This window comes from Bison bison, unplaced genomic scaffold (genome assembly GCF_000754665.1).
Source record: "Bison bison bison isolate TAMUID 2011002044 unplaced genomic scaffold, Bison_UMD1.0 scf7180017864331, whole genome shotgun sequence".
Lineage (NCBI taxonomy): Eukaryota > Metazoa > Chordata > Mammalia > Artiodactyla > Bovidae > Bison > Bison bison.
Window position 1 is genome coordinate 1,941,966 of NW_011494903.1, and position 14,666 is coordinate 1,956,631.

General features: G+C 37.9%; 1 protein-coding gene across 1 annotated transcript in view; it reads right to left on the minus strand.

Annotated features, from left to right (window-relative positions):
• Positions 1–12,641, minus strand: part of C7 (complement component 7) — a 57,068-nt gene extending 44,427 nt beyond the window's left edge. The window contains exons 1-4 of the mRNA XM_010853720.1: positions 12,381–12,641; positions 6,365–6,420; positions 4,733–4,808; positions 1,857–1,998 (exon numbers count right to left, since the gene is read on the minus strand). Coding sequence (XP_010852022.1) covers positions 1,857–1,998; positions 4,733–4,808; positions 6,365–6,420; positions 12,381–12,386 — 280 coding nt within the window. The 5' untranslated portion in view covers positions 12,387–12,641. The remainder of the gene's footprint in view (positions 1–1,856; positions 1,999–4,732; positions 4,809–6,364; positions 6,421–12,380) is intronic.
• Positions 12,642–14,666: the final 2,025 nt, after the last annotated feature.

Sequence of the window (14,666 nt, forward strand, 5' to 3'; positions counted from 1 at the left end):
ACAGACCCAGAGGGATGGTATGGGGAGGGAGGTGGGAGGGGGCTTCAGGATGGGGAACACGTGTACACCCGTGGCGGATGCGTGTTGATGTATGGCCAAACCAATAAATATTGTAAAGTAAAAATAACAATAATAATAATTTAAAAATTAAAAAAATAATAATAAAAAATAAAATTCAACATTTATTTAACACCTTCTTTGTTCTAGACACTCGTGGGTGTTGGGATGCAATTAAAAAGGAATTCACCAGGCTTTTCATACACTTTACAATCTAATAGGAAAGAGTGTGAAGATAGATCATTGCAATTCAGCAGTATAACTGTCATGATAGATACAAGCTGAGAGTACCAGAGTACCAGAAGAGAGGAAGCACTAGAGGTACCAGATGATCTAGCCCCTGCCTCCCTGCCCAGTGTCATCTCCAGCCATTCTCTTACCAGCTGCTTACACCCTAGTCATACTGGATCACTTACCTAAATCAAAGGTCAATCTTTTTGCCATCTCCACAGACTTTGCAGATAGTTTTCTCAACCTCAAAGGGGTTTCTCTACTTCTCGCCTACTTGTCGTTCAAAAATCAGATTGTATATTATCTTCTTTCAAAAACCACCCCTCCCCCACAAACTATGATGTATGGCCTTCATTTGTGTCCTAATAGCAAGCATGGCACAAAACTGTCCTGCCAGCCCATCCCACTATGCTTTTGATCCAATGCAACAAACGTTTGTTGAGAGTCTACTATGTAGTACACACTCCAGATGAAAAAAATAAAAGAAATAAAATCCACATCTTCAAGGAATTCACAGTCTACCAAAAGACACCCAGGGCAACATATACTTCAGATTACAGATGATACAACACACATGGAAAACATGGAAAGTAGTTTGTTAAGTAGCTTTATTAGTTGGGTGGTTAGGGAAGGTTTCCCTAAGGAGGCATCGTCTGACTAGGGTTTTGAAATTAAAATAGGAGTTAGAGAGGTATTGTTGAGAAACACTTCTAACACAGGAAGTTTTTATGTACTATTCTGCCCATAAAACTAAGACTTTTGAGGGAAGAGGCTGTTTCATTCTACATTTGTAACCCTCATTTCTGTATCTGAGCATAACAAGAATAATAAATGCTTGCTAAAAGTTGTTGAATTAACCTGTCTGCACAAGTGCAACACAATGCATGCCTGCTAAGCTGCTTCAGTTGTGTCCAGCTCTCTGTGACTCTATGGACCACAGTCCACCAGGCTCCTCTGTCAACAGGATTCTCCAAGCAAGAATACTGGGGTGGGTTGCCATGCCCCCTCCTCCAGGGAATCTTTCCAAATCAGGGATGGAACCCGTGTCTCCTCCATCTCCTGCAGGAGATGCAGGACGGTTCTTTACCACTAGTGTCACCTAGGAAGCCCAAGACAAGAGGTCAAATAATACCTAATCCAAAGCTGTGTTCAGTCCCCTATGCATAGACATGACCGGTATCACTCCTTAATTAACTAATTAGAGTTGCTTTTCTTGTAAACATAAAAATAATTCGGGCAGTAATAGTGTTTTTGCCTGATTTGTCTTTATTCCAGTCTCCTTCTACTTCTTAACCAAAAATGCAATGTCAGGAACTGTTTGGGTCTGTCAACAGCCACGTTTCTTTTCAAAGAGTATCCCCATCTTTATTACTGGATGCCACCCATGCATTTGAAAGAATGATAGTTGAGTATGCAAATAATATGCCAATAAAAATCCAACTGATTCGGGGGAAAACTGGTATAGGCTAATATAAATGCAGTACAACTCAACAAGTATATACTGAGCAAGTTAAACAAATAACATTTGAATTTACCCTCTGCGTGCTGAGCCTATGAGAAGCAAATACCTGAGAAACACCTGAAACGTTCTCCACATCCCTCTTCTGTTGGACATCCTCGAGTAGGTTGACACGGTTGTGTTTCAAAAGCACTTCCCACACAGGAATGGCCGCCGTATTGTCCATAAACAGCAATTGACCGCCTGCGAGTCTAAATACAAAACAAACACATTTCCAGTATCTCCAGGTTCCTTTATCTGAGAAATAAAGTCTGAGATAAATTAATACATTTGGAGACATGACATTTATAAAATTTTTCTGGTGTACTACAGAAGTAAAATGTCCAAAATCAATGAATCCAGAAACCCACTTGTCTTTGAGTCTGGTGACATGGGTTATTATTTCTAGAGCACTCCCAGTTTATATTTATGCTTAGGGTTGAGTGGGAAAAAAAATAGTGAATCTTTAAGAAAAAATTCTGGATAGAACTATAAGCAAATAGATCACAATACAGAATGATTCATTTTTCACCAAAGCAATGTACCAAGGATTAAATAGAAAAGGTGAAGTGAGTTTGGCTAGAGGAAAAGTAAGGGTACTGGAAAGGGGGGCTAAGATGAAGTGGCGTTAGGGAAACCTTTAGAAAAGTGGTGGAAATTGATTTGAGCTGAACCTTAAGCCTTCTTCAGGAAGGCAAAACAGTCCAGAGAAAGATAGATATAGGCTACCATGAAAGTCAAATTTACAAAACAGAAGCCTAAGTGGTCCACAGATGAAGGTACATCTACAATGAAACTTCACTGGAAATCCAAAATCACTGATCTGTGAAATTAGAAATATATCAAATGCACATGCTGGGGGTGGGGGTAAAAAAAATTAGGGGAAATCACTAAGCCAAATGTGAAAACTAATTCATCCTAAACTTCATTTACTCAATATGAAGACATTTATCTAGTGTTTAAACAAAAAGAAAGATCTACAAAATCCTTTTCCTCTCCAAAGGTAATCAAAGGTACATCTTTTAAGCCTCTTATCCATTTATTAATCTTACCCATTAATAAAAATGGGCAAAATCTGAGATTCCAGAAAGTTTAAACCTTGAACAAAGACCAACAGGGAAGACTATATGTATATAAACCAAGGTTGCATCTATTCATTTGTCCTAAATTGAGACGACATGTAATTTGAACTTTGAGCAGGTCTGCGTCAGCCTGGGCCTGGTTCTGGCCCATTTCATTGCACCTAAGCAGAGAAGTCATGGAGGAATGAGTGAGGAATGGAGCTCAGTACAGTTTCTCAGCTAAGTTTTTAGTTTCTGTATTTAGTAGAAGACATCTCTTATACGTGGCTTAGAACTGTGTGCTTTTCTGAAGTTCAGAGCACAGATTGTGTTGGTGTGCAAGCAATGTTTTCCTGCCCCACAGACAGCAGCATGACCTTGATGGCTGCCTGCTCTCAGCGTCTCATTCTCACCTGTCAAATTCTGATCTCATGACCTCATTTTCATTTTCACTTGTCTCCTGGGTGAAAATTCTGTTTTTATAATCTGAGCATGATGACCTTCCCTCAAAACAATTACTCATATGAAAAGTACCTTCTATCTACCTCTATTTAATGTTCTTTCTTAACTTGTTTTTAAATTCTAAAAGTGTTTCCTGAGGTTGGTGTTTGTTTGAATTTTGTCTTGTTATTCATGTACCTATTTGCCTGTAATCAGAGTTGTCATCTATTATATTTGCCAGAAGCCAAATTCTACACTTGTGTAATTTATTTTGTAAATACCTATCATGTAGATACTAAATAAATGCTTGAAAATTGTGATAATGATGATGCTTCCAAACATAAATTATCTTCCATAATATGGTTCTTTTAGTACTTCTAAATGATTTTTAAACACACATTTTTATCTAAACTGAACCACTTTTAAAATGCTTTACAAATATCAAATCATGTTGTATACCTGAAATTAATGTTACATGTCACTGTATCTCAGTAAAAAAAATTTAGTCATTCAAATGTTCAGAACGTTTGAAACAGCATTATATTTTTTAAATTATCCTAAGATGATTATCAGAAAAAAGACATATCTATATACAAAAATGTTCATTAAAGTTTCATTCATAATTACAAAACATGTAAGTAAACTAAATCTCAAACAATAAGAAAATGGATAAAGAAGATTGGTATATTCATATAATGGAATATAATACAGCTGAATGCATACTGATAGCATAATATTAAGTTAAAATAGTAGAATACAAAATCATGAACAAATGACCCTATTTTAAAAATCATTAGCACACAGAAAGAATAAATACTAAAATGCTAGTATATTGATTTCTTCTAAATGGTAGAATTATGAGTAGCATTTTCTTTATACTCTTCTATGTTCTCTCCAATGAATAATTTATAATAAGGAAAAAGTAGACATTTTAAGGGTGCTCTATAAGCTCCAAGTCAAGTCAGGTTTTTTATTTATATTACATTTGTACTAAACTTTAAAACATTAAAAAATGTTTGACTTTTCATGGTCATTCACTATTTGTTAGATAAAATGAAGCAACGATTTTGCTACTCTTAGTGTTTGTTTCAAATGAAAAGTTGAATCCAGGAAATACGAAATTTTGAATTATTTACTGACTTCATTTCAAGCTATTCTATTTCTCTGATAATGAAAGAATAAATGAGTAGCTTTTAGCTTTTCTCCCGTGTATATTTCTAGGCTCAAATGTAAGATTTAGAAAAGTTCTTCAAGAAAAATGAGAATGCAAAAAAATTTTACGATAACATTAATTATTAAATAAATCATACTTTTCCCCTTTAGAATTACTAATTACATTTTCAAAAACCATACAAAGTAATATTCAAAAGTTAATGTCATTTTGTTCATACCTAAGCTATTTTGGCATATGAATAAAAAATACAAAGTTTTCACATGGTCCTACCTGAGTCTTGGTACAACCGTTGCATTCTGACCAAGGAGCATAAGAACCCCATTGGCAGTTGATTGGAGAGGAGGCACTGTCATAGTGTTGAATTGTCCATATAAAGCCGATAGAAAGGTAAGAGAGAAGACATAAACAATAGTCAAGAATAGTCAAAAGCAGTCAAAAATTGTGAAGCAATTTTTGCTTCACCAAAAGGATCTCAAAATACATTTAAAAATATCTAGGAAGGGCTCACTTTTTCCGAGATTTATTAAATATCATTTATAAGATATCTGGAATGTTCCAGGCACTATTTAGATCCTAGAGCTATAGACATAAAAGAGATAGGCTAGGACATCCCTGATGGTACAGTGGATAAGAACCCACCTGCTCATGCAGGGGAAGCAGCTTCCACCGCTGGTCCGGGAAGATTCCATTTGCCTCTGAGCAACTAAGCCTGCAAGAGGTAACTGCTGAGCCCACAGGCCACAACTAACTGAGCCCAAGTGTTGCAACTACCAAAGCCCGAGCGCCTAGAGCCTGTGCTCGGAAACAAGAGAACCCACCAAAATGAGAAGCCTAAGCATGCCAACAAAGAGTAGCTCCTGCTCACCCCTAGAGAAAGCCTGTGTGCAGCAACGAAGACCCAGAGCAGACAAAAATAAAATAAATAAATAAATAATGTTTTACAATGAGATAGTATACTGATCATTGACTGAGGAAAGGAAGAAGATGTAGATGTATAAACAAATAATTATAACACAATAATATGATCACAATGTGACTGTGACCAGCACATTCTCAGTCACTAAGTCATGTCCCACTCTTTGCCACCTCATGGACTACAGCCTGCCAGGCTTCTCTGTCCATGGGATTTCTCAGTCAGGAATACCTGAGTGGGTTACCATTTCCTTCTCCAGGGAATCTCCCCAACCCAGGGATCGAACCCGGGTCTCCTGCCTTGACAGATGGACTCTTTACCACAGAGCCACCAGGGAAGCCCCATGATCACAATGCAATATAGCTAATTAGATAAATTTACTAACAGAATTGTGTACATTATGATGTGTTGTGGAAATACAGATAAGAGAATGTCCAGAGGAGGGGTATAAGTGAGAACATAGGGAAGGAAGGTGTTACAGCCTTTAAGTGATTCTGGATGATGAAGAGTTATACAGAAATTTAACTGAGAGACAGTAAGCTGTAAAATGACCACATGAGAGGTAGGAAACCAAAATCTGGCAAAGGCTAAATGGATGAGAACGTAGCTACACGCTCCCCCTGTTTATTGAGGCCACTTTCTCAAGCGCACACCCAAGTACAATAGGGGCAAGTTGAACTCAAATAATTCCACTCAGATAAAACACACGTGGAAAATGGTGAGCTGACTCACAATGCTTACAATGCAGAAAATCTTGTGGTGTTTTTAATCTTTAGGTTTCTTCCTCACAAGGAATAAAATAAAGTAAAGTAAGAATAAGAATAAAACATGCTTATCCTATCATTGTCTTTTCTGAAAATGTGGAAAGAAACAAAGTGTGTGAGGGAAAAACATGCTCACACTGCAATGTAAAAATCAGACCATAGTTTCCCCAAAATAAATGAAATAACTGTTAATGATTTCCACACATAATCCAAAAAAATTCTCACCTTGAAAAAACTTGAAACTCTCCTATAAATCCCACCAAGAAGAGTAAAGTTATTGCCTAGGAGGGAAAAAAAAAACAATAAAGCAATATTTGAGCTTGCATTGCTTTAATGAGTCAAAAGTGAATACATTTGTACAAATCAATAGTTGTGAGTTGGGAATAAAAAGAGTGAAAGAATCATGGAGAAGCTCGATGATTCTGCTCATCTTGACAATTTTTCATTTTAAATAAAAGTTTAATACAATTATCTTGAGCTCACCTCCCACTGTTCATTTCTGTAAAGACTACTAGGCACTAGATGATATTATAGACAAATAAATTGGAAAGACTCCCTAAAAGTTAAATATTCACAAACATTTTTCTAGGGTCCCATCATCTTTTATTCCTTAATCCACACTCCTTTCTAACTTTGGTACCATGAGAACGCCGGAATAGAGAAAGCCTAGAAACAGCAGTCCCAAGGGTTGAGGAGGTAAAAAGGAACCAGTTTCCTAAATGGAAAAATCAAAAGTGGAGGTGCATGGCTAGCCAGAGGAACCAAGATGCTCATCACAATCCCTAGTTCTACAGGTGGTACCCAAACACGACAGAGGCCTTTTATAATCATCTTTATGTGATAGGGCAGCCTAAACACTGAGCATCTGACAGGCTACAAAATTGTATGCAAAATGTAATTTATATTTCATTCGAAAATCAAATGTGTCTTAAAAACAAATCTAGAAAGAAACATAATAAAGGAAAATAGTTTATTTCTGGTTGTGAAATTATAGGGGACTTTCATTACCTTATTTTTACTTTTATGTATATTCCTACTTTGACAACTGAAAGGGTAAGGGAATACAATTCAAATTTGTACTAGAGACTCTAAGAATATTAAATGCCTTCAGTTCATAACCTAATATGTGCTGTGCTGTGCTCAGTTGCTTCTGTTGTGTCCAACTCTTTGCGACCCAATGAACTGTAGCCCGCCAGGCTCCTCTGTCCATGGAATTCTCCAAGCAATAATACTGGAGTGGGTTGCCACACCCTCCTCCAAGGGATCTTCCCAACCCAAGGATCAAACCCACGTCTCCTGCATTGCAGGCGGATTCTTTACCCTTGAGCCACTGGGGAGGTCCATATCCTGGGATAACAGTCCTTAAATCATCTCACCCCACATTTTAACAGGCCAGTATTCTTTCTCTTCTCTTGACCTCTCCATACCTCTTTTCTCTCAGTAGTTGTGGAATGGCTTCTCATCTTTTCTTCCAGACCCTTCCACTCACCTTCTTAAATCACTCATCCTCTTAGTAGGTCTCTTCCTTTCAGTTATAAAATCCTAGTTGCCTATTCTGCCTTTTATAGTCCTACAAACATTTTAGCTTATATTCTGATTAGCTTAACCATAAGGGCTGAGAAGTAACATAGCCGTGAGCACCCCAGAAATGCGAACAATGGTGGGAGAGGCTACAGATATTTTCTGATTTTTCAACAGATATGTGAAGCACATAATGTAAAGCAACGACTTTAAAAGGTTCTTTTGTTCTTAATTTTAAACTATACCTTTTTTTTATTTTTCAACACTATGTCTTTACTTGTGCTGTGCCAACTCATTTTTCCTGCCCTTGGGCGAGTCTATCTCACAACTTTATTAGTCACTCCCAGTCCCTAATAGGGGCTTCCCTGGTGGTTCAGACAGCAAAGAATCTGCCTGCAATGCAGGAGACCCGAGTTTGATCCCTGAGTCAGGAAGGTCCTCTGGAGAAGGGAATGGCTACACACTCCAGTATTCTTGCCTGGAGAATTCCATGGACAGAGGAGCCTGGTGGGGTAGCAAAGAGTCAGACACAACCAAGCAACTAACACTTTCAGTCTTTAATGTCATCACATTTTCAGAAAATAAAAATTCTGAAACAATCTAATTGTACAATTTCAATTTATCACCCAATTTTAAATATCTCTCCTATTCCCCAGTTCCTGTGGGAAGGGTGGCGTCCACTTCAAAAAATCCCTCCCTTTTATTCTCCTGCTTCCCTTCCCCACCTCCCCAGGATGCCTCTGTCTTCTTCAGAGTCAGAGCAGCAGGAGTAAGAGGGCAAGAGCAAAAAGGCTCTTGCTCAGTCGATGCAGCCGGACTCTGCTGATGGTAAATCAGACTGTGCTGGATGTTTGAATGCCAGCTGTCTGCCCCTCACAGTGTTTTCATCATTCTTTGAATATCACTCCTTTGGACATCTACAACCACTGCCCTCTGCCACAAATGATTCATCCCTTTGTTCATCTCTCTTGATCTCACCATTGTCTGCTTACTGATGCTACCTATTGGGGTTGCTTCATCCTGCAAGTGTCTCTCAGGGAGTCCCTGACAACCCAAGCCAAGCCCTTCTCCAAAAGTCCACATCTGATCCATGGGATACCTGCATATCTTCTTGTCCTGTCAGGATGTAACTGATACTGCTATGTTGATTTTGCTAAACGCAGGGCAGTCAACCAGTCTGTTCTTTTAGATTTTCTCAAATGCGAGTAGGGTGTACATCCCCCTCCTCCAATGGACATAAACTTGCCTACTCTTGAGGATGGAGATGGCCAAAGGGTCACCAAACAAATTTAGGGCTACTTTTTGGTAACACTGCATTGAATGTGCAATATTTCACTTTAAAATGTGAGGCTACTGAGCATCTCTTATTCTTGGCCTTTGACTCTCAGCCAAAACAGGCGTCATGAAAAAAATCCATCTTTACATTCTACCATGTATTTTTTTTAATGTCAACGAAGTTTTAGGGTATTCACTTTCACCAGAACTAATTTTGCCACTATTTTCCGCGTGTGCTATGTGCTCTGGCATGTCTGACTCTTTGTGACCCCATGGTCTGCAGCCTGCCAGGCTCTTCTGTCCACGGGGATTCTCCAGGCAAGAATACTGGAGTGGGTTGCCATGCCCTCCTCAGGGGATCTTCCCAGCCCAGGGATCAAGTTCTCCCACAATGAAGGCAGATTCTTTACCAACTGAACCACCAGGGAAACTCATTTCCTCGTATACATATTATAACCCATGAAGATCTGCATATCACTAGTTCATGAGTTATACAAGCTGAATCTTTATCCAAAAGAATTTCTTGAAAATTGGCTAGCTGGGTACCTGAAAATAAAGCAGTTATCATTCCTTGCCTTTGGAAAGAGTATCTCATCAAATGACAAAACAATTACAAATTAATAAACAAATTAATAACAGAAATAGACATACATCTGAGTTAACTCTACAAAAGAATTCCTTAGTTGAAAAGATAGAGGACTTCCCTGGTGGTCCAGTGGTTAAGAATCCGCCTGCCAAAGCAGGGGACATGAGTTCGATCCCTGCTCTGGGAAGGATCCCACATGCTAATGGGCAGTTAAGCTGGTGCACCACAATTAGAGAAAGCCCTCACACAACACCGAAGACCCAGCATAGCCATAAATAAATAAATAAAATTTGAAAAAAAAAAAGATACGGTATCTTGGCAGTGTGTAATGTAGCTAAGCTGGGGCCACATTTCCCAGAATTCTCTTCTCTTCTTCCTTATGACTGAATAAGCATTAGGTCTGCTTCCTTCCTCTAACATTTTCCAGCTACACCACTGTCTCTATGCTTCTAATTTCTCCACATCTGGCCTTTTACATTTGTCTGTCGAACCATGAGCCCATTTAGGGTAAAAATAAAACACTAATTTCTGTAGCATGCACTGGGTTCCAAATGTCCAAATCCCAGAGGAAAAAACTATGGAAAAATTCAATCTAATTTCTTAGCATACCCTAATTAATATGTTGATCAGTAAATTTAGAACATAGGGTACCATATAGAAGAAGAAGGGGGTAGATTCTTAAATAAATCTTATTTCATCTTTGTTAGAAATCAACATCAATTTGTAACACTAGCAATAAAGAAATGCAAAATGACATAATAATATGATTGAGTACTTAGTAGCCATTCGAAGCATGTTATAGCTTTATCAATGACAGAAGAACATGCTTATGATATAATGAGTAAAAAGATTCAGATCTAGATTGATAAAAATGTCATAAAATATATCTTATACATATTCATTTTAAAGTCTGAAAAGAAATAGATTAAAATGTTAACAGTGGCTATCTCCAAGTGGAGAAATAATAGATATTATCTTCTTTTTGAACTTAATTACCAAGATGGTAGTGCTATAATCTGGCAAGGGACATTTTTAAAAGACACAAAGGCCATCACAGTATAATTGGTATAAGATGGGTGATGACATCAGGTCAGCTCTGGGTGTGGCGAGGAAGCAGAGAGACCATCATCTGAGACGTCATTGTGCTTGACTTCATCCCAGCCGCATGAGAATCATGCTTCAGGTTTACAAACCCCAGGTTCATCTCAGTCCAGGGATGAGAGAGTGAAGGTCTGGACCACAGTTAGATCAAAGCGAAGCCCTTTTTGCTCTAAAGTCCTGAAACACTTCAGAACCAATTATATCCTATCCAAGGGATACAAAGAGTACCACCTGGGACCACCTCTCTGAATTCAGTTCACATGAATTGGGGAAAAGACAAAAGAATAGTCCTTCTTAAAGGCCAGACTTGGAAACCATAGTGTATCACAAAAGCATACCCTTCAGATTTACTGTAAAAATATGAGTCTCTACTCTCAAATATAGGTGAGAACTCTGAATGCAGTTCACAAAGAAATCATTTATTTGTTGATATTTTATCGACGAACTGAAAGATAAAAGTAAATATATTAACCCGGTAGAAAAATATCATAATAATCAATGACTATGAACCCATCTTTAAATACAAAACAATTATTAAGATGTCTCATCATAAAATAAATAAGGAAATTGACTGATAGTTAATACAAATATTAGGAGAAAGTATACTAGCTAGATGACTCTAGGAAAGGCATCCTGTTCTAAGTTATCAAATGTTCTAAATTTTTAAATAAAAATAATTTTTTTTTGTAATTTAAATAAAAATACAAAACAGACTGATAGAGATTAGATTATATCATAATTCTAACTTTGTATGGTTACTTGGCATTCTAACATTAGACAAATCAACTTTGTGATTTGTGTTTAATTTTCAATGACTTAATTAAATGCAATTTTGCACATAAATACTCAAGACCCATGTTTCCATCCTCCTCAATCCCCCTGGAAAGTGAGCACAGATTCAGTATTGTAGTTAGGCAGCATAGTGACAGCAAAAGCAATCTAGCAGCTGACAGGGCTGAGAAATTACTGCTCCAGCATTAGAATGTAAAATTTTAAAAGTTTAAATACAAAACTTTGCAATAATAAAATTGCAGTAGTAGGTTCAACTTATGTTTATATCCCAGAAATATAGTTTATGATAGTTATATCTATCTTTGGTCCTAAATTTTTTTTTTCTTAACATTCAGCCATTTGCATTAGGCCAATATGTGTTTTTGGTAACTCTTTAGCTTCATTCCATTTATCTGTATCTTCTGCTTTTACAATCCTGATCCTTTCATCCAGATTCCAAATTCTAAAGTTCCAAATTTCCAAATTCACTCTTCTATAAAGCTGTTCAGTTCAGTTCAGTTGCTCAGTCGTGTCTGACTCTTTGCAACCCCATGAATCGCAGCACGCCAGGCCTCCCTGTCCATCACCATCTCCTGGAGTTATAAGTCAAATCACAGGGATTCATTGCATGACTCCAAATCAAACAAACAAAATACATTGGAGAGAATTTTTCCCTAAGAAATAACAGTTGTGTTATTGTATTTCTTAACAGCTTTCTTGGGACTTTCATAAACACTGCTTCCAATCTCTGATTCCCAGACCTCTAAACCAATAAAATAAACTACAAGAAAAGAAAAAGAAATTCACTTCAGCTGAACTGTTAAATATATTTAATTAAGGATTTCTTATAAGTCACCCTCAGAACTTTCTCTTTTCTATTTTCCCATGTATTTTCTTTTTTTTTTTTTAATTTATTTGTTACCTAAGTAAACCTTACTCCCTTTAGAGTTAGCTCTGTTCACAAAAGTAATGAAGTTATTATCTTACCTTCATGTTTGGGAAACCATTCAGGGCAGCAGAGAGAAGGAAAATGTCCTCCTCCAGTGCCCAGTGAATTTTCAACAGCGGGAAGAGGCCAGCAGTCTACTCCCCGCCTGTCTCTCCCTGCTGGGGATTCACTTGGCATTCATATATAGAGCAAGCAGTTCCGAGACTTTGCTCCGACCCCAGCTGGGTTCTCTGGGGACACTGAGAACCTGCCCTGTACTTAGTCTGTGTCTTGAAACCAGATGCATCTTATCAATTTGCACAGGCCTTAGCTACAGTCAGCTGGGACTGTTTGGAAGCATAGCTCTGAGGAAACATCTGTAAATCAAGAAAAGCAGAAAATATTCTCACTTAAATGTTTAAGTGGTTTTCAACCAAAGGAGACTCTGTGTGAGATGAGCATAAGCGTCCTTCCTGTTTCAATTTATCACACAAAGCAGATGTGTTCATGATTCTCTAAAAGGGGGTTATACAGCAGACTTTGAGATTAGGCGCTGTGGAAGAAAAAACTTACATGCCATTCTGTCACTCAAAATGGAAATGGAAATTCTGGAATTGAATCATGTGTGTGTGTGTGGCCTAACACAATATAATATACATTTCTTCATGTGAAGAATGATCAAAAAGAGCATTGTGTTTTGCAAACATATTTAAAGGCATCGCTAATTACCCCCCAAGAATCTCCCTTAACCCTATGATATTCAGATCACTCCTTTGGAAAGTTCTTGTCACAATCATCATTTATGTCTACTTTGTCTTCTTCAGCTGCCTTGTCTTATTGTGCCAGATCCTCACTTTCCATGGCTTTGCATTGATTCGAGCAGTTCTCCAACATCATTTTCACAGATTTCACGAAAGGCTGCACTTTTGCAAGATTTCAGATTTTCTATTGAAGTTGAACTACAGTTTTATTTGCATGATTTGGCCAAATATTCTGATACTTGCTGTTAGGACATTATGGGGAGGAGAGACATAAGCACAAAGTGGGAAAGGAAAATTGAATTTAGAGTAATTTTATAACTAAACATTCCATTAGTGACTATTTTCCAGTTTTAATATTTTTTCTTTTTATATCTAAAATGTCTGAATAATAAAGAATGACCCCCACACACACACTCTCCCTTTATAAATTAATGGTGATCTTCCAGAGACAAAACTTTCCCATCTTTTGTTCAAGCCATTAGTGATTTGTGTGGAAACAAATTTTTGCCACTGAGAACCGGATGCTGATTCCTGAAAGATCTTTTTTTAATTCAGCTCCAAGTGCACGAATTCCAAATGTTGTAGACTCTCCTTAAGCACGCAGTGTGCATTTCCAAGTTCAGTGGCTATCTTAGTTTGAGTTTCCCCAGAAGCAGATTCTGAGACAAGAATTCAATTGCAAGGGACTTGGGGGTTTTTCTGCTTTGGGGGTTTTGTTGTGTCTGGGGGAGTTGTTTTGTTTTATGAAATGAAGCGATCCTAGAAAGCACTGCTGAAGGATGAGGAAGTGAGACTGAGAAGGAAAGGAAGTCAATAAAAGGTATTTTAGCATGCAAGATGCATGTGTGTGCTAAGTCATGTCAGTCATGTCCAACTCTGTGTGACCCTATGAACTATAGCCACCAAGTTCCTCTGTCCATGGGATTCTCCAGGCACGTGTACTGGAGTGGGTTGCCATGCAGGGGTCTTCCCTCCCCAGGGATTGAATCCACATCTCTTCTGTCTCCCGCATTGGCAGGCGGGTTCTTTATCACTAGTGCCAACTGGGAAGCCCAGCATGCAAGATCCTGAGACAGTTACAGCTCAGTTCCAGTGAGGAAATCCGGGAAACACTGAAGAGCTCATTTAAGTTATTCCAACGAAGGGGTTAGGCTATATGTACCAACACCCTGTTCATCAATGGTTAAGGGTGGCTCCTGGACTCACTAAATCTCTGACACTTCCAGTTTGAACTAAGTGTAGGTTGAACATACATCTATAGCCAGGAAAAAAAAAAAAAAAAGATTTCCAGTAGAAAATTTCAGGTATTTTCAGTATTTTCTGGTATTTGCAGAATATCAACAGCACCTGCCAAAGTAGTGTTTCCATTCATTCGCTCATGCATTCATTCATTTGTTTATTCTAAATTCAACAAATATTTACAAAGGGTGCATAATATGATAGGCTGGGGGCTTTGACAGATGGAAGCCTTGAAAACATCCTTCTTTATCTTCATAGCATATCCTTCGTACAGAGGATGAGTCATAAATACAAATGCAACTGCAATAATTTAGAATTTGCATTGTTCAGCTTCCAGAGACCGTA